Here is a 24,170-nt window from a genome sequence, read left to right as displayed (position 1 = left end):
TCAGCTCTTTCTCCTTTTATATTGGTAGGCTATTATCCCTTACCATTGTCAGTCAATTGCCATTATAACCATTATTGTTCCTCCTGTCTACTCTGACCCTTATTTCTCCAGTTTTATCCTGTGCTGCATTGCCAGACTCATCTCTCTGCAGCTGTGCATTTGTGATGGAACTGCTCTGCTCCCAAGGCCTTCCTTTATCTACTCTAACACACACATGCATGGATACATGCACTCACAATCATTCCAAGTACTAAGATTCATGATGTACCTGTCCAAGTTCATTTGTTACAATATCCTCAATAAGCTCTTTAGATTTCAGACAGACTGTCCAACTATCCTCTGGCCTTTCTTGTTCCTAAGCCTTTATCCATAATACCTCCCACTGCTACAATGTCCATATATTCCTATGACCTGTGTCCTACTTACCCTTCAATGCCTACTTGAACACCATCTTTTTTTTTTTCCTACCAAGGTTTGTGTTACTTAGTGCTGAAGAAGCAGTCTCATTTTCCTCCATGCAGCTCATGCTTATTCTCTATAACTGGTACTTATTGCACACTATCCTGTCCATCAGAAAGGCTATTTTGTAAGAAGTACTTGCGGGCAAGAATTGTGACATAGAGGACCTACTGTGGCTTCTCAAACACAACAATTATTCAATAACTATACTATATTCAATTGGTGGTACTCCACTATGCATTAGGAAAATCTCTGGAGACCAATGATCCTGGGCATAGAGAATAATTAACGTGATTGTCCAAAAATATAAGATAACCCATATGGTAAGGACTTATTTGGAAAACAATATTAATAATGATTGGCATAGTTATGGTTTTGCTATAGTCTGTTTACCTTTTAATTGAACATTAATGAAAAATTAGAAAAGGCAAAATGTAAGTTTCTCCAATGTTATCTACTTGATTTCTACCTATAGTCAATAGGCAAAGCTTTTAAGATGATACCTTTCGGCATAAAGAAAATAGTTCTATTTTATTAAGTGAAGATTTCTTAACTATGTATAAGGTAAGGAATTGGTAGTGCAAATAAAAAAAAAAACACTCTCCCATTTTACTTAAGTATCATTGACACTGTCATACTAAGAATGGGTCTACCAGGAATGGTATAGAGAGAACAAACTGGTTGGCAGATTAAAAACACATCAATTATTTTATGACCAAATGTCAAAAAGAAAAACTGCATGGATGGTTTAAAAGTCTATCACATCATACCACATTTGGCCTATATCTAATGGCATATAAATCATTTATCATTAAAGGCCTTTTTATATAGGTCAGGATTGGTGGGGCTTGGTGTTTTGTATCTTACCATTTAAAGAATGCTCTAAATTCTAGCTTTTTAACTTTTTAATCTATGAGGAAAGAAAACTAAAACTTCCTATAAACTCAGATTAATGCCCGCTAATGCACGGAAGAAAGAAAAACTAAAACCTTCCTCCTACTATAAAAACAAAATAGTGTGGCCTCTGTTTCTTTTCTGATAAGAGTCTTAAATACCAAACAGTTAACTGCATAATAACATTTACTGGCAGCCAGGCAGCCTGCTTAGCAGATATATAAAGCAGGTAAAAGGAGAAAAAGTTAATTTCTTGGCTGAATGATTCCATCGGTAGCTATAGGGCAAACCTGAAAGTCTTTTAGTAAAGTAGCAGTTGATTCTTCTATCAATCTGTAGCACACATACTCTTCCAAGGAAAGCATTAAATATGAAAATCATATCCCGTTATCATCTGTTTCCAGCTTTCAGCCCAGTAAGCTTTCCTTAATGAATGCTGCAGCCTAAGGAACAAGCACGCTGTTGGCTTTTCTGAATAATGGAGTGATGCTACCATTTTTGCTTATTACAATATCGACTGGCTGAGGGGGTTTCACACATAGTCACAAGTGACTACTCTTGCCAGCATGCTCCAAGTTATTACAAGATGTTTTTAGACATTTCATCTAAAAGAGCTTTACTGCTTTTAGTGAAGAAAACATCTATGGTCTTGAACAGAATCATTTATATGGAGATAGGCAGAAGGATTAGAAGCCTGCATTACGGCAGATACATAGCAGAATTTATTTAAGTATTCCTTGCCGGCCTTTTTGTCTATTGCTCAGATATGCAATCTTTTCTTTCCACTTTCTCTTTAAAAAGGTTCAAATGTACAAAACCATACACAGAAAAATATATACACAAAGCAAAAAAAATGCTACATTTAGCTTAATTTTTATTTAAAGCATTTCTCAAAAAAAGTAGTTATAAAACATTATTACTATAATTATACATAATTTTGTAATAAAAGAAAAAATAAAAGCACAATTTTATCTCCTAATAACACTGAGATTTTCTCCGAAATCTAAATCTTAAACTCAACGTGACTGCTTTCTAGCAAACTTAATTCAATTAGACATTAAAGTAATATTCTAAGCAAAAAAAAAAAATCTTTAATGATTTCAAGCCCAACAAAAAGATCTTTATAATAATATCTTAAAATATGAATGTTCAGACACCATCTGTAAGCAGAAAATATCATTTTAAATGTATTACCTTTTCTCTATCTTCATCTTTTAGTTCATCTTTTGTTTCCAGGCTATCTTTTGAGAGAAACTGCATATTCTTAATTCGTGTTTCATATTCAATCTAAACATGAACAAAGTATGATTTTATGGATGACATTACAACTAGAACTTATATATAATTTACCATCATAAAATAAACAAAATTTACCAACATAAAATGAACAAAATTTATTCTCTATTGTATAGCTACTTCCCTTGACAAGAAAATTAATTTATCTTAGAAAATAGAAAATAAAACAAATAGCATACAGAAAGTCCAATTCTGCCAGCTGCTGGTAGGGCTCATGCCTGTAATCCTAGCTACTTAGGAGGCTAAGATCTGAGGGTCATGGTTTGAAGCCAGCCTAGGCAAGAAAATCCATGAGACTCTTATCTCTAATGAACTACCCCAAAAAACTGGAAGTAGAGATGTGGCTCAAAGTGATAGAGTGCTAGCTTTGAGCAGAAGAGCTCAGGGACAGTGCCCAGGCCCTAAGTTCAAGCCCCATAACAAGAAAAAAAGAAAGAAAGAAAGAAAGAAAGATAAGAAAGAAAGAAAGAAAGAAAGAAAGAAGGAAAGAAAGAAAGAAAGAAAGAAAGAAAGAAAGAAAGAAAGAAAGAAAGAAAGAAAGAAAGAAAGAAAGAAGAAAGAAAGAAAGAAAAAAGAAAGAAAGAAGGAAGGAAGGAAGGAGAGAGGGAGAGAGAGAGAGAAAGAGAGAAAGGAAGGAAGGAAGGAAGGAAGGAAGGAAGGAAGGAAGGAAGGAAAAGAGAGAGGGGGAGGGAGAGAGGGAGGGAGAGGAAGGGAAGGAAGAGGGAGGAAAAAAGAGAGAAAGAGAAAAAAGAAAGAAAAAAGGAAAAGTTGAATTCTATAAAATAATATGCATTTTTCTAAATGAAAGTTTGATGGATTTTTAGTCTTTCATCAATTTACAGATAAAATCTTGGTACATACACAAATAATAACAGCTTGACACCTTAAATAAACTGTCACAAAAATCTAGTTACTTGGTTATGAAAGTAAAACATTAGACATTCAACATTAGACAGTGTTTTCTTTGAAAAGTTCTGTCCTACACAAAGGGAAAATTTCAATCCTATTGAGTTTTTATATATATGCTATCTATATAACAGCATGGTCTTAACAATCATAGCAATTGATTATAATATTTGTTAGATGATCAACTTTAAAAATTCCATTTTCTAGGAATAAAAGATAATCATTAGAACCATAAGAAGTTTGCGCTGGTACTAATAGCTATATAAAAATGTCTGCATCATTACCACACTATAATTGATAAAAATGGTTCAATCATTAAATGACTTTTTCTTAAATGCAAATCATGAAAAAGCACTTTGAGTTAGTACATTAGCAACTCAAAGCCTGACCAAAAAAAAAAGTCAGTGATTGTGGTCTATTACAGAGGAGTAACAGAACATTTTCTAAATTAAGCAGTTATGCATGTAATTAGAAATGCATCTATGAGATAATCAAATTACAAAGTGGTATTCTTAATTCTCAATCTGTGGGTGAAATAGACCTGAGCTTTGTTTAGATACATTAAAAAATGCACAAGAAAAATAATTAAAACTGAACTGTTTTCCTCACAGTATTTAAAAAGTATTATATACACTTCCAGTTTATAACAGGTAGGGCATTTTTAGCATCTCTAAAAAATGCTATTAACATGATAGAGCCCAGTAATGATCTAAACATATATCTAGTCAAGGTTTCATAAAGCCAGTAAAAATGATAAGCTAAGAAAATAAAAAGGAATAAAGCAATTATAAAAACAAAGTTTGATCTCTCTAGTCTTTACCTATCCCTTGAATTTAACAAATGTTTTATTTTTAAACCCAAATATTTTAGCCTTTGTTTTGTTTTGTTTTTTGGGTCCGGTCGTGGGGCCTGAACTCTGGGCCTGGGCGCTGTCCCTCAGCTCTTCAGCTCAAGGCTAGCACTCTGCCACTTGAGCCATAGCGCCACTTCCCCAAATATTTTAAACACACATACTTTATAGATTCCAAGGGATAAGAGATAGGTTAAAATATAAATATATTTAATATATAATTAGAAGATAAACCAAAATTCATTTTTCCTATGACTATAAATGTTTTTCAGATTAGTTTTTTTTATTGTGAAAATACTGTTCAGAGGGGTTACAATTACATGGGCAAGTTAATGAGTATATTTCTTATCATGCACTATAGCCTCCTCCTAGTTTCCCCTTCCCATCCCTTTGCATCCTCCCTCTGCACCCCCCAATCCTCCACCACGCCAAAGTTGTAAAGTTCGTTTTCGACATAACAACTTGTACATCTCATTGTTGCAATGGGTCCACCTGTATTCCTATTTAAACGATTTGTTTTTCCCCTTCCCCTCCACAAATTATACCGACATCAAATACAGTGAAAGCAGAGGTTATACCATGGGGGAGGGACATACAAAGTAACAAAGAAATCTTCTTATAAATGTGTTAGAAACAATCACTTGAAAGAAAAAAAACATTTGAATACATATCTTAGGGTTCATTTTTCTAACATCAACTTACCTGACCTTTTCTGCTTGACTCAGACATACACTAGATATTGCAAATAAGAGAAACCATGGGACCTATGTTTCTTTGGGCCTGGCTTACTTCACTTAATAGAATTTTTTCTGTCTTTCCATTTCCTAACAAATGGGGCAATGTCATTCTTTCTGATGGAGGCATAGAATTCCATGGTGTATATATACCACATTTTCTTGATCCATTCATCTACTGAGGGGCATCTGGGCTGGTTCCATATCTTAGCTATAGTAAATAATGCTGCAATAAACATAGTCGTGTTGGTAACTTTAGTGTGGTCTTGTTTGTGAACATTTTGGTAAATGCCCAAAAGTGGGATTGCTGGGTCATAGGGGAGCTCTATGTGGAGTCTTTTGAGGAACCTCCATACTGCTTTCCAAAGTGGTTGAATAAGTTTACATCCCACCAACAATGCAGTAAGGTTCCCTTCTGTCCACATCTCCTCCAGCATCTGTTGTTATTAGAGTTCTTGATTTTAGCCATTTTAACTGGGGTGAGGTGGTATCTCAATGTTGTTTTGATGTGCATTTCTTTTATGGCTAGAGAGGTTGAGCATTTCTTCATGTGTCTATTGGCCATCCTTCTTTCCTCTTCAGAGAAGTTTCTCTTTAAGTCGTTAGCCCACTTATTTATTGGGCAGTTGTTTCTTTGAAGATTTGTTGTTGGGGGATTTAATTTTTAGAGTTCAAGGTATATTTTAGATATGAGATTAGTTGTTTTTAATATACTATGAGATTATTTTTTGAGTCATAGAGATTATTTTTGTGTCATAACTTCCAAAGACACAGTACTTTCTCATGGGAACAGTTTTATTCAATACATTTTGCTAAAGTAAAATGGAGGTGATAATGGCATAAGAGTTCTAAAAAATAGTAAGAAATATCTTTGAGTCTGATTTCGTTCTCATATTTGAAAAATTTACTGAATTACAGGCATTAGTTTTCTAAATTATTGATGTAAAGATATTGTGTAATGTATTTTGATATCCAAGTGGATATGATAAATTAGTGAATACAGTTTATAACTCTTAACTTTAAGGAGGAAGAATCACCAAGTAAAAATATTTTAATCTCTTCTTTGTTCTTCATTTTTACATATAACCATCGAATCTACCTCCTAAATGCAGAAGAACAGGATTTTCATCTGTGCTCTGCACCAAATCAAAGGATTCTATGAAGATTTTTTTTTTAAGTTTCAGAATTACTGGGGAGATAGAGCTTTCCAAGACTTTCCTAGTTAAAAATCATCAAATATCCTCAGTAGACGTCAAAGGTACATGTCTTCATTTGGGTATATCAGCTCCAACAGCTTTACTCTTCGGTTCCTAATCCCCTTTCATATGTTCCATACGTTCTTCTCTCTAGTGCAGATTCCTGTCCCTGTTGCCTTTCTGTCATATGCCCTAGACTTTTTCTGGCCAGAGTTACTGCTTTAAGAGCCAAACAACTCATGTCCTAGTAGTATGGCCTGGTCTGGAGTCCCTCTAAGGGTAATCCTCTCATCCCCTGTCTCAATCTGGGAAATCTGTTTTAATAAACTGAAGAGCATGGAGTTAGCCCATTTGGTAACTCACACTCTCCATTTCTGTATGACTTCTTGACACTGGCTTGATGTTGTACACTTCAATATAATAAAACCTTCCCATTCACATCTTCACTATGAACAAGCAATGTACTTCAGCTGAATCACTAGAATCTATGAACAATGACCTGGGGTTGTAGGAGGAGGAGATGGGGTTCTTACAGATGGCTCAGGTCGCTGGGATATCTCCATTTTCCATGATGCTTCCTTTTATATTCTCACTCTCATTCCTTCAATTTCCCTTCTGTCACATTACTGTTTACCTAACAATACCTCCTTTTGCTACAGGCTTTCTTTCCTTTTTTTTTTTTTTTCCTCCTTTAGTTTGTAGGACTGCAGAGCTTAGTCTTTCAATTACAGGCTAATGGAATAGCTGAAGATATTTAAAATCAACTGACCCTGCTTTCTCATATTATAGTTGAAGAAATGGGCACAGACATTTGTATACATTGTCTACTCTGGTTCTTGGGTAGATCTAAGAGACTAGACTTAAGATTCACAGTTTTGTTTCCTTCTGTTTTTTTTTTTTCCAATATATGCATTTCCTTCTAGATGACAGACTTATTTAATTAACACATATAAATGTTAATCAAAAAGAAAAAATACAGTATTTGTCCTTCAGAACTCTGAAGGCCAGGCCCTGCCCACAATATCAATCAGACTGCTTAGCTGAAATCTGAATGAGAACCCAAACGATTTGCTTTCAAATTCTTCCCTTTCAGCACACATAATGTAATGTGAAAAATTTCCAGGAGAATTACATCTTTAAATAGTGACATTATCTTTAAAATGCCTCTGATATTAAACACAAATTCTTCCTGGAAAAATATAGGGTACAGTCAATACCACATTTGTTCTCACAAAGTTTTCATGGTCCATAAGAAAATGAGACAAAATACAGAGTTAAAACTTTCAGTCAAGGGAGAAATCGCAATGCTTACTTAGAGCCATATTCTGAATCAAACACACAGATCCACAAATAATAACACAAGAAGCTCATAGTGGAAAAACAGATAGATACATAATTATAATAACTGTACAACCATGATGGAAGTAGTGAGGTACTTATGACAGAGATATAAGGCAGGACAGGGAGAGAAAGACCTTCTAGCTGAAGCAAGTATGAGACATAATGTAATACTACCAAAGAAATACAAATTGTTCAGCAGATTTAAAGTACTCTGTGTGTGTGTGTGTGTGTGTGTGTGTGTGTGTGTATGTGTGTGTGTGTGTGTGTGTGTAGGTGTGAGGTTGTGTAAGGGAGAGGAGTATGTACATATGAAGGAGATTAAGGTGTAGAAAAACAGTAGAAAGACACAGAGTTGGAAGAGACTGAGATGGGAGAGAAAAAGGTAGCAAGCTGGGGATAGGGAGAGGCAGGCAGACAGGAATAGGAAGGGGGAAAATACTGTGGCTTTTTTGAGTGTGTGGGCAATGAGTTTCTGAACACCTTTCTCCTTAGATTGTAAAGATCTGATACTTGGGTGAGGAAGCAATATGAGGAATCAATGGTTTTGTCAGAACTAAGGTCACTACTAGACCCCATTCAGAAGAAAGGAGTACGAAGAAATGAGAAGACATTTAAAAAAATTAAATCCCCTATGAACCTCTGCTGACTGCACACCCTGTTGAACTAATGAAATCACTGACAGTTTCAGATATCACTGGCTGGTTTTGTGGCTACTGTGTAAGCTTTCAGAGTTAAGACTCCAAATTATTGCACCGCATGACTCATGGTGACTGCATGAATTTAGATCCTTCTTAACTACAGCTACACAATCTGTGCTGCCAGCCAACTTGTTATTTATTTATTTATTTATTTTTGTTGGTCATGGGGCTTGAACTCTAGCCCTGGGTGCTGTCCCTGAGTTCTTCAGCTCAAGGCTAGCACTCTACTACTTGAGCCACAGCGCCATTTCCAGTTTTCTGGTGGTTTATTGGAAATAAGAGTCTCAAGGACTTTCCTGCCGGGCTGGCTTTGAACCTCAATCCTCAGATTTCAACCTCCTAAGTAGCTAGGATTACAGGCATGAGCCACCGGCACATGGACCAACTTGTTTTTAAAAGCATTTCTTGTTCAAAATTCAACGAAACCACATCTATATTATTTTGAACTATGTTTATGATGTTTTCCATTATATTATATTATTTTACTAAGTACAGTCCAGTATACTGATCTTCTTTAGTAGCTCATTGAGTTTTTAAAAGCATATTGTTGTGCAAAACTAATGCTATCAACATAAAAATATTTACAAAAGATGTCTCCTTTTTTAAAAAAAATTCCTCCCTCCTATATTTGGTTGTAACTAATCAATATGCAATAAGCAATGAAAACATAAGGAAATTTTGTTATTTTGTCTATTTTAGGGAAGGCAAAAATTTCTTGCTTTGTTTGCCACTTTGATTTTCTGCATAAAATCTCTGGAAAGTTCTTTACAATGTGGATAATGACAACTAGTTTTGAACTTAAAGCATTCTATTTGAATACCTCAAAGACACAAAACTGGTATGTACTATCAAACCTTGCTGTGGCTGCAGTACACTTACCCCCCAAAGCTTAGTTTTAAACCTCTCCCCACTGAGGGCAACTAAAACACCCTGGGTGAGGTATTAATTCTGTGTTTGAGGCAGAGAAAATGTAAGTCAAGCCTGTAACATCTTTCTATGTACTAAAGCAAAGAAGAGAAAATTAGTGAGCACACATTCACAAAGGTCTCTTTTTTCTTTCCATTGGTTGTAGGGCTTGAACTCCATGCCTGGGCATTGTCCCTGAGCTCTTTTTTGGGGGGAGGGGGGAGGAGGGGCGGTTGTGGGGCCTGAACTCTGGGCCTGGGCGCTGTCCCTCAGCTCTTCAGCTCAAGGCTAGCACTCTACCACTTGAGCCACAGCGCCACTTCCGGCTTTTTTCTTTTTGCTTATGTGGTGCTGAGGAATTGAACCCAGGGCCTAATGCATGCAAGGCAAGTGCTCTACCACTGAGCCACCTTCCCAGCCCTGTCCCTGAGCTCTTTTACTCAAGGCTAGTGCTCTACTACTGCATCATAACACCACTTCTGGCTTTTTTAAGTAGTTTATTGGAGATAAGAGTCTCATGGACTTTCCTGACCAGGCTGCTTTGAATTGTAATCCTCAGATTACTGAGAAGCTAGGATTACAGGTGTGAGACATTGGTGCCTGGCAAAAGCTCTCTTCTAAAAAAGAGAGAGAATGGAATTTTTCTCTATTTTTGAAAATCTGATTACTCATTTTATTATAAGTGAGAAGGGAGTATAGAGAACATTATATTTCAATTTTATTACTAAGCAAATGCTCTACCACTGAGCTAGACCTTCCAACCCACAGTCTATCTCTGAAGCCTGGCTTGATACGCTGGACTCTCCTGAGTTGTTCATGTTCAGTCTGCTGTAGTATCACCTGTCAGGTAACTGATAATAAAATCCATTGTGTACTGTAGGAGGGAACTGAAATGGGAAAAATAAAGTCTGGGAAGTCAGTTATAGGCAGAGAAGTGGGGCCAATTATTTGCTAAAAATCAAGCTGTAATATTGACCATGATTACCGATGGGAAATATCCCTCTAAAGAAAAGCATCTTCAAAGAGTAAAAACAATAAAAATAATAAAAAGTTAAAGTAGGAAGGGGGAGAAGAAAATGCTTTTTGTTAAAGCAGAAAGTCAGCGAGTAGAAGATAAAACAGAAAATCACCTTCACATTCTCTCATATAGTAACTGGCTCAGGCAAGGGTCCTCAACACGTCCCAGAACTATTAGATAAAAGGTTGGTAAGGGACATATACTCTATTGGTACCAAGCCATACCTCCATACATTATTTACTAAGTTTTGAAGGAGGTGGGGAGATACTGTAAAACAGAAACATCTAGAGATTACCATCTTAAGCAATGGATCAAAGTCCACCTCACTGGGACCTTCTGACACCAGGGAACTCATTGATTGGATGTCATGGGACTTACGGGATGTGCTTGCGATATTATTTACATTAACAGACAAATTAAATGTGAAAATACAGTACTTAGTATCACAGTTAAGAGCTTCAGAGCCATGTATGGCTAGTAGCTACTACATTAGATATCAGCATAGACACAACATTTTCATCACTATAGAATGTTCTATTGAACAGTGCTAGTTTCAACTGCAATCCTAATTTACACAAAACAGAGGAGAATACTGTAACAGGAAATAGTATGCTAGTAAATGGTCAAATTCAGGATGTCAACTGGCCTGTCTTCTTCTAAATACACAATGTCAAGGCTGGAGATGTACACATGCTCAGTGGAAGAGTGTTTGTCTAAGCATGCAGAAGGCCCCAAGTCCAATTCCCAGGACCACAAAAACAAAAACAACAACAATAAACCCATATATTAGTCTTAGAAAACCAAATGGTTAGAGGCCTAAAAAGTTAAAGTAACCAATAACACAAAATAAGTAATATGTGAACCCTTGTGGGCTCATGGTTCAGAAATACAAGATACTTTTAAGAGAACTGGGCAAATTTGAATATGGGCTTGATACTAAATGATACTATGGATTTGTTAATTTTCTTAGGTGTGATAATGGCATTACTCTTGTTCAAATGCTCCCAAGTATAATATATACCAGACTCACTGACTCAGGAAAACAAAAATAACACATGCACAAAGCAAACACACCAAAATATTTGTAACTATCGCATCTAAATAGAAGATACATGCATTTGCTATAATAATTCTTTTAACTTTTCTCTGTATTTGAAATTGTTCAATAAAATTAGGCTAGGGAAAAACTGCTAGAGCGAAAAGGGAAGGCAAGAGAGAGAGGCAAAAAGAAAATACTGAAGCCATCTGCTACTATAACCAGTGTAGTGTTGAGTAAACTGGGGTAACAATATCTGAGTGTGCAAATGGTAAGAAAGCAGGACTAGCTCCTGGCCCACCAGGCTTTGCAGAATTTGTGGAACAGCATGTAGCCAGGCACTGAAATGGATTAAGATGCCAGTATCAGAGAAGGTTCAAAAAGCAATACACTCGGCATCACAGAGCCCAGGCTAACTTCCAGAGCCATCCCTAGCCTTTAGTCCCTCTGCCAATGTACTCCTTGACCAGAAAAGAGGAGCCCAATCCTCAATAAAAGGGTTCTTCAAAGAGAGAATAAAAGGATTCTTTAAAGAGAGAACAGTTGCAAGAGACAATCTTAATTTGCTCAAATTTAGTCATTTTGCCAATGAATATCATGAATCCAACCCTGTACTTGTTCCTTGTATTATAAATATCCCATTTACTCTCCAACTATAGTAGGAATATTTTAAAAGTCCTTGGAACAAAATTGGCCACATAGCACCTACAGAGAAAGCAAATATTTAATCATATATACAAACAACTGACCATTAGTGACTAGCACTGATCTGAAAAAAAGATTTTTAAAAAGCACACTACAAAAGCCAGGTAATGGTGGCTCATGGCTATAGTTCTAGCTACAGTAAAGGCTGAGATCATAGTCTAAGGCCAACCCAGGTAGCAAAGTTCACTAAATTCCATTTCTAAAACAAACAGAAAAAAAGACTGGAAGTGTGGGTCAGGTAGTAGAGTGTCAGTCCAAAAAGTACAGAGCATTGGATGCAAACACCAGTACCCTTTGCAGTTCCACCACCACAACCACAATAAATAAATAAATAAAAACCAACCAAAAAAACCCCAACCAACCTCTATAACCCAGCAATCTCACTCCTGGGCATTTACCTAAATGATCACAAACAAGGCTACACTAAAGAAAGCTACCAGACAACTATGTTCACTGCAGCATTATTTACCATAGCTAAGATATGGAATCAGCTCAGATGCCACTCAATAGATGAATGGATCAAGAAAATGTGGTACATATACACAATGGAAATCCATGCTTCCATTGGAAAGACTGATATTGCCCTATTCATAAGGAAATGGAAAGACCTGGAAAAAATTATACTATACGTAGTAAGCCAGACCCAAAGAAACATAAGCTCCATGGTTTCCTCATTTGTAATGATTAGTATATGCCTATGGTTCACAATAGCCCAATAGCCATGTACATACAACCATATAAAATGATGCTAATCGAAATGATCTCTACAATATGGAACAAGAGGTTTTATGGCTGCTGTTTTTCTTTTTACTGTGCGGTTTGCAGTTATTTCTTTTGTCTTTTGTTTTTTCCTACTTCCCTATGGTCACTGTTTCTGATTTAGATACCCTTTGCTTTGTATATAAGTTTATCTGATTTGGAGAGGGAAAGAGGAATCACAGAAATGGTAGACCAAAGGGGAACCAAGGCAACAGGGATACTCATTATACACTATGTTGGAAATGAACTTTACAACTTGGGGGACAGGGCAAAGTGGGGAGGGGGGAGGGAGAAAGGAGGGAAAGCAGGAGAAAAGAAGAAGTACACTCATTACCTTGTTATGTAACTATAACCCCTCTGTATATCACCTTTACAATAAAATAAAATTTAAAAACAGACCTAAAAAATAAACCAACCAAATAATAACAAAAAACACTAAAAGGGGCTGGGAAGGTGGCTCAGTGGTAAAGCGCTTGCTTTGCATGAATGAGGCCCTAGGTGCGATTCCTCAGCACCACATAAGCAAAAAGAAAAAAGCTGGAAGTGGTTCTGTGGCTCAAGTGGTAGAGCACTAGCCTTGAGCTGAAGAGCTGAGGGACAGCACCAGGCCCAGAGTTCAGGCCCCATGACCAGACCCCCCCCCACAAAAAAAAAAAAAAAAAACACTACAAAACAAGATATCACCTTAAGTTTTTGAAGCTTCTCAGTATTTGTAGCAAAGCGTCCAACATGAGCTTGGAAACGTTCAAATTGCTTTAAATATTCTTGGTTTCGAATATGAGCCTTCTTTTCAGATTCACATATTTCCTTGAGGTATTTCTTTAGTTTTACATACTTCATATTAACCCTATGGGAAAAAATAGTAAGTAAACTTCTAACAATGGAGTTAAGACTTTGATAAACCCAAATAGAATTTTAACAAAATTGTTCATGTGCCAATGAAATCTAAAATATTTTACCCAAAGCACTGAAGCCTGAGAGATAGAATGTATATACATTTTTAGAAAAAAGACATTAATATGGTGCTGATAGGCACCATTCTGGTTACCTTTATGGCATAATTGTCATGAGAAATGTATACATTATCACATGGTAACATTCACATGGTTACATTTTATATGAATTTATTTCTTAAAGATAAATGTGATTTCAAGAATAATGTCTATGTGGCCATGTTCAGATGCATAGCCTTATGAGTACTTTTTAAAGTATTTTGCTTATACAGATACAGAATCAATGACAATCCATAAAACTAAGAAGGTTTTTTTGATTGGTTGTGGGGCTTGAACTCTGGGCCTGGGTGCTTTCCCTGAGGTCTTCAGCTCAAGGCGAGCACTCTACCACTTGAGCTGCAGTGCCACTTCCGGTCTTCTGGTGGTTAATTGGAGATAAGAGTCTCATGGAGCTTCCTGCCCAGGCTGGCTTTGAACTGCGATCCTCAGATCTCAGCCTCCTGAGAGCTACGATTATAGGCGTGAGCCATTAGCATCCAGCATAAAACTAAGAAGTTTCAAAATATAAAATACAAAGAGTTCTCATTTAGGAACAGTAAAAGGTATTTGTCTAACATTACAACAAGTTATTAAAAATGCCTTATAAAAGATGGACTATAACATTACTTGAACTGAAAGGAGACATCTAGAGACTCGTATCCAAAGTGTAATGTTTAAGTCATACTACATAGCTATTCACAGGGTACTAATATTGCTAATTCTAACTTTCTTCTTTGCAAGCATTTACACTATAGAAGAGTATTTGTTATTTGCCATGTATATTATTGGTCCAATAGATTATTTAACATTCTTTCATCAACATAAATAAGTATAAAGAACCACCAATATATTCACAGATATATAAATATCAAAACACAAATCAGCAAAGATTATAAACAATAGACCTAATTTAGCTTCTAATTCTAAGCCCATAATTTTCAAAAAATTCTTTTTTTTTGTTGGTCTTGGGACTTGAGCTATGGGCCTGGGTGCTGTCCCTCAGCTCTTCAGCTCAAGGAGAGCACTCTACCCCTGAGCCACAGCACCACTTCCTCAAAGGATTCTTTATTGTAGTAATAATGCTGTGTTATGATTATGGTTAGATGTCGTCCTTTTACTTTCAGAACGAACAAACAAAAACCCCTCAGACTACTTGTTGGCTGTACTGAAGTTTGAACTCAGAACCTTGCACTTATTTTACTTGTTTGCTTGGCTGGAGCTCTATCCCTTGAACCAGGCCTCCATCCCAGCTTTTTGCTGATTATTTTGATAAAATCTCCCAAGACTAAGGTCCAGACAGGAGACTTTCATTCCTTAATTAACTATGAAAAGCTAGAAAGGGAAGTGTAGCTCAAGTCGTAGAGCACCAGCCATGAATAGAAAAAACTGAATGAAAGAACTAAGGCCCAGAGTTCAAGTCTCAGTACTAGCACAAAGGGGGGAAAAAAAAAAAAAAAAATATATATATATATGTATATATAGCTACACACATACATACATACTTATACATGTATATGTTCATATATACTATATATAGATATACGGCTATATAGACATATATATATATATATATTACATACTAGAAATAAGAGAATTGCTGGAGAAATAGTTCAAAGCACTCTAGTGCTTGCCTAAGAAGTATAATGCTCTGTACTATCAATCAATCAATCAACATTTAAAAAATAAAAATAGGGGTTGGGGGTTTAGTCCAGAGGAAGGGTGCCCGCCTGGTGCGCGCAAGGCCCTGGGTTTGGTCCTCAGCCCTGGAAAAAAAATTAAAAAAATAAAAATAAGGCTGGGTGCTAGTGGCTCATGCCTATAATCCTAGTTACTCAGGAGGCTGAAATCTGAGGATCAAGGTTCAACAGCCTAGGCAGGAAAGTCCATGAAACTCTATCTCCAGTTAATCACCAGAAAACTAGAAGTAGAGCTGTTGTTCAAAGTGGCAGAACACTATCCTGAACAAAAGCTCAGGGACAGCTCCCAGGCCCTAAGTTCAAATCCCAGGACTGGCACCAAAACTTTTAAAAAGTAAAAAAATATTGCCGGGTGCTGGTGGCTCATGCCTGCAATCCTAGCTACTCAGGAGGCTGAGATCTGAGGATCGCGGTTCAAAGCCAGCCCGGGCAGGAGAGACCGTGAGACTCCTATCTCCAATAAACCACCAGAAAACCGGAAGTGGCGCTGTAGCTCAAGTGGTAGAGCGCTGGCCTTGAGCTGAAGAGCTGAGGGACAGTGCCCAGGCCCAGAGTTCAAGCCCCAAGACCGACAAAATAAAAAATAAAAATAAATAAATAAAAATAAAAATAAAAAGTAAAAAAATATTGCAACTATAGAATTTATGACATGAAGGATTGAATTTTGATTAACATATGCAAACTGACCTGAAATTGTCCCACTGTCATCCCTTACCTGCATAAATCAGACTGATTATATTCATTAAGTTTCTTTTGCAGTTCTAATCTCTTCTGTTCACTATAATACAAAAAGAAAACATTTTATAAATCATTACATTGGTAAGTAATAATCTGATGAATTTAGACCATGATTTACTTCCAAAAAATCACACCTTTCTCTAGTCTTTCTGAGAAGCAGAAAATGCTATATGTGATCAAAAGATATAAAAACAGTTTTCAATCACCAGGAATGTCTACAAAACAAAAACAAAAGATTCTTCAAGTCAGCCAGCCATAGTGGTACATTTCTGTAATCCCAGCCCTTGGGCAGCTGAGGTAAGAGGATCAAATGTTTAAGGACACCCTGAGATATATAGTAAGACTCTACTCAAAAAAAACCAAAAGCAACAAACAAATGAACAAATAAACTGGAAAAATGCAGTAGAAAAGGCCTGAAAACAGGACCTGATGATGAGCCAGGTGTTGTTTTAAGACTGGAGACTAACAGAGAGAGCAAGCAAAAGACCCATCCTTAGGCAGATGACATTCTAAAGGAAAGACTGACAATAAACAATAAATCTGCAAAATAAAATATAGTCAGTTTTTTTTCTGAGTCAGTGGTATTTGAGTACTGAAACTAAACACGTTGGACTGGTGGCTTTCTTTGCAACCAGTCAGCTTGCACATTGCTGAATGACTGTTAGAAAGAGGCATCTGAAAATCAAATCTGGCTTCTTTTAAATCTGATGAAGATTATGTCTCCTAAAAGTCACTTAGAAGTTGGGGGAATTTGTTTATAACTTTGTAACACCACAAGTACTTGTCAGCTACTACCACAAAAGACTTAACCTGTGACCTGTGATGTTTGGGTGTTAGCAGTAAGGCAGAGGAGAAATCCTGAGCAAGAGTTAAAAAATAATGAACAACCAAGGCAGAAAACCGTAATAAAACTGAATAGAGAGCCATTCATTCCTAAGATGAGTCCTTTCCATATTCAACCACAGAAGGTCCCATTCAACCACCACCAAAGTTTCAACTCCAACCTCGCCTGAGATCAAACTGCTAAGCTAAATAAACATTAACTAAAGGACACAAGAGAAATCACATAATATCTGAGAGAATACCTGACTGCCAAACAAAGATAAAGACCACTGTGGACATCTCAGGGTGACTTCCCAAAGGAAAAGAATAACTCCAGGTTATTTTTGTTAGCACTTCTGTTTCTATTTACATTCAGACATCCTCCCCTTTTCTGAAGTTATCCTCAAATTTAGTCTAGCTACTCCACAGAGTAACTAAATTTATTAGCTTACTCAATTAAAACCTCCATTTCATCCAGATTATTTTAACTGGGAAATGGGGTACAAAATCCAAACACAGAATCACTGAGAAATACAACTGAGTCTCTAATTGGGGTATGCCTATATTAACCAAGAATTGGCAGTCATAGGGTTTGAACTCAGAGCCTGAGTGCTGTCCCTAAATTGTTTTGCTAAGGCTAGTGCTCTATCACTTGAGCCACAGATCTACTTTCAGTTTTTTTGGTGGTTAAATTGGAGATAAAAGTCTCATGGACTTGTCTGCCTGGGCTAACTTCAAACTGTGACCCTAAGATCTCAGCCTCTTAAGTAGCAAGGATTAAAGGCATGAACCATTGGCATCCAGCTGAAAACATGTATTTTTAACCAATTACTTCACAGATGATTATGTTCGCATTAATAAGACTGACTCAGCCAGGTGCCAGTGGCCTCATGCCTGTAATCTTAGCTACTCAGGAGGCTGAGATCTGAGGATCACTAGAAAAACGGAAGTGGCGCTGTGGCTCAAGCAGTAGAGTGCTTGGCTTGAGCTGAAGAACGCAGGGATAGAGACCAAGCTCAAAGTTCAAGCCCCATAACCAACAACAACAAAAAAGACTGACTCAGAGAGCAGAAATGAAAGAAACAAGGTGTAATTGCTTCTGTTGAAATCTTTAGTATAAAACCTTTGGGGTGGGGGGTATGCTTGTTCACTAATACCAGGGCTTTAATTCAGGACCCAGGGCTTTTGTTCAGCTCTCTTGGGCACAGAGAGTGCTCTACCACTTGAGCCAAACCTCCAATATGATGTTTTGGTGGTTAAATGGAGATGAAGTCTCTTGGAACCATGATCTTCCAGGTCTCAGCCTCCTGAGTAGCTGGGATTACAGGTGTGAATCACTGGCACCTAGCTACCTTTGAGGTTTTATAATTAACTATGTGTTTAGATCATAAATAATGAATAGTGTAGGCAACTTATCCTAAAAATTAAAGAACAAAAATACCTTTAAATACACACCTATAACCCTGTACTGTAGTAATCCAACAAAAATGAGTAACTAGATTTGGTAATGAAGAACCAGCAGATGGACCCAGAGTGAAGGCTACCCTTTAGAGTAAATGTTACACTTTAAGAAGTTGTCCAGAAAGTGAAATATGGACGCTTCAAGAATTGTTCTAGGGCTGGGAAGGTGGCTCAGTGGTAGAGCACTTGCCTTGAATGCATGAGGCCCTGGGTTCGATTTCTCAGCACCACATAAGCAAAAAGAAAAAAGCTGGAAGTGGCGCTGTGGCTCAAGTGGTAGAGTGCTAGCCTTGAGCTGAAGAGCTGAGGGACAGCACCCAAAACAAAACAAAACAAAACAAAAAAGAATTGTTCTAGACTGGGGGAAAAAGGAAGCCGTAATTACAAACCAAAAGCAAACCAGGTACCTAAAGGAGATAAAAATAAAAAATTAACATGGTTAGGAAAGTTTGTGAAATTTGATGGAGGTGGTACTCTGTGAATTGGCATATCAAGATTGAATACTCATTAGGAAGGTTGTACAGTGATTAAATACAAAAGTTTTCTTTATTCTTAGAAATATGCACTGGGGATTTTAGGAGTGATGAACTATCATATCTGCAGTTCTCAAATGGCTCAGATTAAAACTAATTATTTTAGGTAAGTAGACAGAGAAAATAAAAATGTAGTAAAATGTTAGTAGTTAAGGTTAAAATGTTAGTAGTTAAGCTATGTGAGATGAGTATTAGAGGTCTTTGTTCCACATCTGCAACTTTTAAGTAAGCTTGAATTTATTTTAGAGTTATTTTCAAAATTAATCTATAATACAGTGAAAAAAAACCCACCCTGGGCTCTTTGGAAAGCCATCATTTCCCAAATAAGTTCTAAGAATGAATGCAAAAGGACTTTGTTCACTTTGTTCTCTCTTTCGTGGATGCAGACACCTGCTGGTCATACTTCCTCTATCAGAACACTTACATAAATAAATTTTTAAAAAAACAACCCTACAACCTATTGGCTCTATATTTCACACAAAATGTGCTAATCTTGTAAACTCTTCATTTCTAGCCCCTTTTCTAACCCCTTTATCCATGCTGCAATACCTCTGAATGCTAGGTTCTTCATACCTGTTTTAGATGAAAGGCTTCGAAAATAGACATTTACTTCAATAAAAAAAAGTGGAGGGGGGCTGGGAAGGTAGCTCAGGGGTAGAGTGCATGCCTTGCAAGCATGAGGCCCTGGGTTTGATTCCTCAGCACCACATAAACAGAAAAAGCCGGAAGTGGTGCTGTGGCTCCAGTGGTAGATCAGCACCACATAAACAGAAAAAGCCGGAAGTGGTGCTGTGGCTCCAGTGGTAGAGCGCTAGCCTTGAGCTGAAGAGCAGAGGGACAGCGCCCAGGCCCAGAGTTCAGGCCTCATGGCCGGCAAAAAAAAAAAAAAAAAGTGGTGGAAGGCTTATTAGGCAGGATTACCTTCTAATTCCTACGTGTTAAATCTCCATTTCAGAATCTTAAAAAAAAACCTCCGTTCTAAGAGCCTTTTATAGTCTATGTTTCAGTCAGCTGCACCTTCATATGGATTCTTCAAAGTTTTGCAGGGCTGAGTGGTTCTTATACACTGAGTTTCCTACTTTTAAACCACTTATTATTCCATCTTTGCCTCAATACACAATTTTCCGTCTTCCTCAGCTTTACTCAATGTCAATTTCTGGAGTTTGGTATGGTTTATGACCCTAAATCAATGTTGGCACTGAAGAAACTGGGAGTGGTTAATGGAACTTTTAAAGCATGTTTTCATATAAAAAAATTCTAAGAGTCACTTACATGCTTCTACCATACTTGTGGGCACTCCACACACTGTAACAAGTTACTTCCTCAGTCTCTTTCAGATTCAATTAGTGATTTTCACCATAAGGCAGAGAAAAACACTGAAAACACATTTTTAAAAAAATCTGGACTAACATATCTATGTGTAATACACAGCTAAGATGACTTGAGTTCAAAACTATCACAGTCACAAGGGAAAGACCCAGTTAGTAGATCAGCTAACATTTCAATGACTACCTAAAAAAAACGGATGAGAAAGAATAGTTTTTGTTGTTACTGTTATTGTTACTCTTTTAATTTATCATTCCCTAAAAGTTTCTAGGCTAGTAAGGCATCAAGACTACCCAGATTTCAAACTTTGAAATGACTATGGAATTTTAGGGGACATCGGTCCCTGTGTTCACTGGGATTTTTTTTTTTTTTAACAAAACAAAACAAATACATCCAGACACTCAAATAGGACAAAATGATAATCATTATGCTTCCCACAATTACCAATTTCAATTAAAAAAATTTTTTAATCTAATGAAGATAAAAAACAGTGTAGGGTTACTCTGTGGGGTCTTCTTTCTCATTTCTGGGAAAGAACAAACATTCAATAAAGGCCTAACGACCTCATCAAGGTTCCACAGTCAATCACGGATTGGTTCATGTTCTTACTACAGCTGTGTCTATACTTAAAGTTATTTACCTCTATCTTATATGTAATGTGCATTAGTTATGAATTCTTAAAATAAAAAATGAATTGACACAGCAACAGATTTGTACTGACTTAATTTTTTTAAACAGCTCCAAATGCATAACCATGAATAGCCCATAAAATCTGACTCAAATTTCTTAAGTAATTTTAATAGCCTCGCCTTGCTTAATAATTTAAAGCAGTAAGTGTGAAACATGAAGTAGGTAATCATTACAGTTATTGAACCATAAGGACTATAAACAACCAGGTGTTTCTAGCGTAGGAGACAAAAATAACTCACAACTAACTCAAAAAGAATGCCATTTAAGCCAGTACATTTTAAGATTAGATTTTCAAATAAGAGATACAAATAACTAAAAATGGAGAAAACCTCAGCCACTCTTTAAGTAGAACAGACACTAAGCCAAGAGCATGTGTAATTATACTGAAACAAATACTCTTTTGTTGATGTTGCATCATTTGTTCCCAATACATTTTTAAAAAATTATTTCTGCTGAGATGATCTTACTATGTAGCTCAGGCTAGTTTGAATTCATGATCCTTCCAGCATCCCAGGCACTGACATTACATGTGTTCAGTGCCACACCTGGCTCAGAAATCTTGCTTTTTAATTATCAAGTGTATGGGCACAATATCTTCCTGGATATCATGGGATTCACTTTCCTAAGTTCACTATAAAGTGATCATTATTTAGTGACATTACATGAATGTGTAAACCATTCCTGCCAGGTGCTGGTAGCTCATAGCTGTAATCCTAACTTCTTTGGAGGTTAAGATCTGAGGATCACAGTTCAAAGCCAGCCTGGGCAGGAAAGTCCATGAGACTCTTACCTGCAATGAACTTCCCAAAAGCTAGAAGTGGTAGAACATGAGCCCTGAGCGAAAGAGCTAAGGGATAAGGCCAAGATTTTGAGTTCAGGCCCCAGGACTGGCAGAAAAATAAATAAATAAAATTCTTAGATACTAGCTAGTTGACTTTGGGATTTCTTCCACAAATTCAGCGAAGATTTATAAAGCACCTCCTCCACCAGAAGTGAGATAGATATGATTCCTTCTAGAAATCTCAGTCTAGGCAAAGAATAAGATACTTAAGCCCTCATGAAAATGTTGTAAGAATGGGGAGGGCACAAAAGTTAGGTAATGGGAACTAGATTCTGGTGGCTCATGTCTATAATCCTAGATATTCAAGAAGCTGAATCTAAGGATCAAGGTTCAAAGCCAGCCTTGACAAACAAATCCACAAAGTCTTGTCTCCAATTAAACATAAAAAAGCCAGCTTTTGGGTCAAGGGATGAGCACCATCCTTGAGCAAAAAAGCTAAGAAATGGTGCCCAGGCCCTGAGTTCAAGTCCCAACACTGGGGTAACAATATTTGACAAGAAATGTACTCATTACCTTACTCATGTAACTGTAACCTCTGTGTACAGAATCTTTACAATAAAATAAAATTATATATATAAAAGAAAAGTTTAAAAGTGGTGAAGTGGGGGGAGTGGGGTAGAACAGGGAAGGCTCTGCAGAGATTTTAAGGTGGCCATCAAAACAAGTAAAAGATAGTGTATCAGAAAGAAAATAGGATGTAGAAAAGAACATAAAAGGGGCTGGGAAGGTGGCTCAGTGGTAGAGTGCTTGCCTTGCATGCATGAGACCCTGAGTTCGATTCCTCAGCACCACATAAGCAGAAAAAAAAAGCCGGAAGTGGTGCTGTGGCTCAAGTGGTAGAGCGCTAGCCTTGAGCTGAAGAGCTGAGGGATATAGTGCCCCGGCCCAGAGTTTAGACCCCATGACCAGAACCCCCCCCCCCAAAAAAAAAGAACATAAAATATTGATGCTTTGTAATTTTTCTTGCACAAGATTAGTGTAATCCCTTTTAAAAATCATTTCTCCCTTTACAAATAATTACTATACTGTTATCATTTTAGAATAGTCACTAGAATGATTCTGTTACTTTTAACATTCATTAAATGTTTCGTTTATCAAGAGATCCAAAAATCTCTTTCCTTTCTTGTCAACTAATGAGATTGCTAACTCCAGTTAATTTAGCAACTAAATAAGAGTTCCAACAACTTAGCTTTTACCTGCGTTATTTATAGAATTGCTTTATAATTTTCTTTATTTGTGCACTCTTAGATCTATAGCTGTTTTTAGTTGTTCCCATCTTTTATGTCTTAATCAAAGGCAAGCCAACCCTCTTACTGAAATTTTCATCCCCTTTCTGGGAAATCTAAACCAGTCCTAGATTTTTTTCCTTTTTTCTTTCTCTTTCTTTTTTGAAAAGTCTCCTGCGTTTTAATAGGGCCTATGTTCCACAAACACACACTATCTGTCTTCAGCCTGCGTTCCAGGACCTGTCACCAACTGCGGCTTGTCAAGGTGAGATGACAATTTGAAGAGACAGGAAGGAGGGCAGAGTGTGAAACGGGACTAGAGAACTGCACGCAGCTTGATGGAGAGTGACAGGCAGGAGAACTCCCATTCTCACTCTGGGCAAATTTAGAGACATGGCTACATTCCCAAGCGGGGGCTCAGCTTCTGTAGCCCATCTATAATACCTGGAGCATTCATGGTAAACTTTGCGCCCGTCCCCCAGCCCTCTACGGAGTTACGGGATTCGCTGGTGGGCCCGGAGCCCAGGTGAACCCCCAGTGAGGGGAGAAGGCAGGAAAAGGAGCCAGGGCCGCCCAGGACACCCTCGGTGCCCGACACCCTGCCCCCCTCTCACACAAACATCCCCCGTACCTGACCCGCAGCCGGTGTCGGAGCTGGCCCACCCTCTGGTAGTAGTCGACGTTCGACTGGGACGCGGAAAATGGTTGCATGTTTCCGCTTCGGCCCACCATGCCCGCCCCACAGTCTAGGGGAAGCCGGTGGGCCAGAGTTGCCTAAGGAGACGGCCCCACCATGCACCGCGGGTAAACACAGCGCCCAGTCTCGGCTAAGAGGAGGAGCGCCGCCAAGGGGCGGGACAAGATGCCGTGATGGGCGGGGCGCCGCCGAGGGGCGGGTTAAGACGCCGTGGTGGGCGTGGTGCCGAGGGGGGCGGGACGCAATGCTATGGTGGGTGGGTCTCCGGGGAGGGGCGGGCGGAGATTTGCTGGCTGAGCGGACCGCCTACCAGCTGGCGGAGCAGCTACTCGCTAGTGGCTGAGCTAGT

General features: G+C 37.7%; 1 protein-coding gene across 1 annotated transcript in view; it reads right to left on the bottom strand.

Annotated features, from left to right (window-relative positions):
• Window positions 1–23,937, bottom strand: part of Kiz (kizuna centrosomal protein) — a 90,042-nt gene extending 66,105 nt beyond the window's left edge. The window contains exons 1-4 of the mRNA XM_042666511.1: window positions 23,756–23,937; window positions 16,203–16,265; window positions 13,483–13,645; window positions 2,548–2,640 (exon numbers count right to left, since the gene is read on the bottom strand). Of these exons, the coding sequence (XP_042522445.1) occupies window positions 2,548–2,640; window positions 13,483–13,645; window positions 16,203–16,265; window positions 23,756–23,856 (420 nt within the window). The 5' untranslated portion in view covers window positions 23,857–23,937. The remainder of the gene's footprint in view (window positions 1–2,547; window positions 2,641–13,482; window positions 13,646–16,202; window positions 16,266–23,755) is intronic.
• Window positions 23,938–24,170: the final 233 nt, after the last annotated feature.

The sequence above is a fragment of the Dipodomys spectabilis genome, unplaced genomic scaffold, assembly GCF_019054845.1.
Source record: "Dipodomys spectabilis isolate Male_0828 unplaced genomic scaffold, ASM1905484v1 ptg000365l, whole genome shotgun sequence".
Taxonomy (NCBI): Eukaryota; Metazoa; Chordata; class Mammalia; order Rodentia; family Heteromyidae; genus Dipodomys; species Dipodomys spectabilis.
This window is presented reverse-complemented; position numbering and strand designations above follow the sequence as displayed.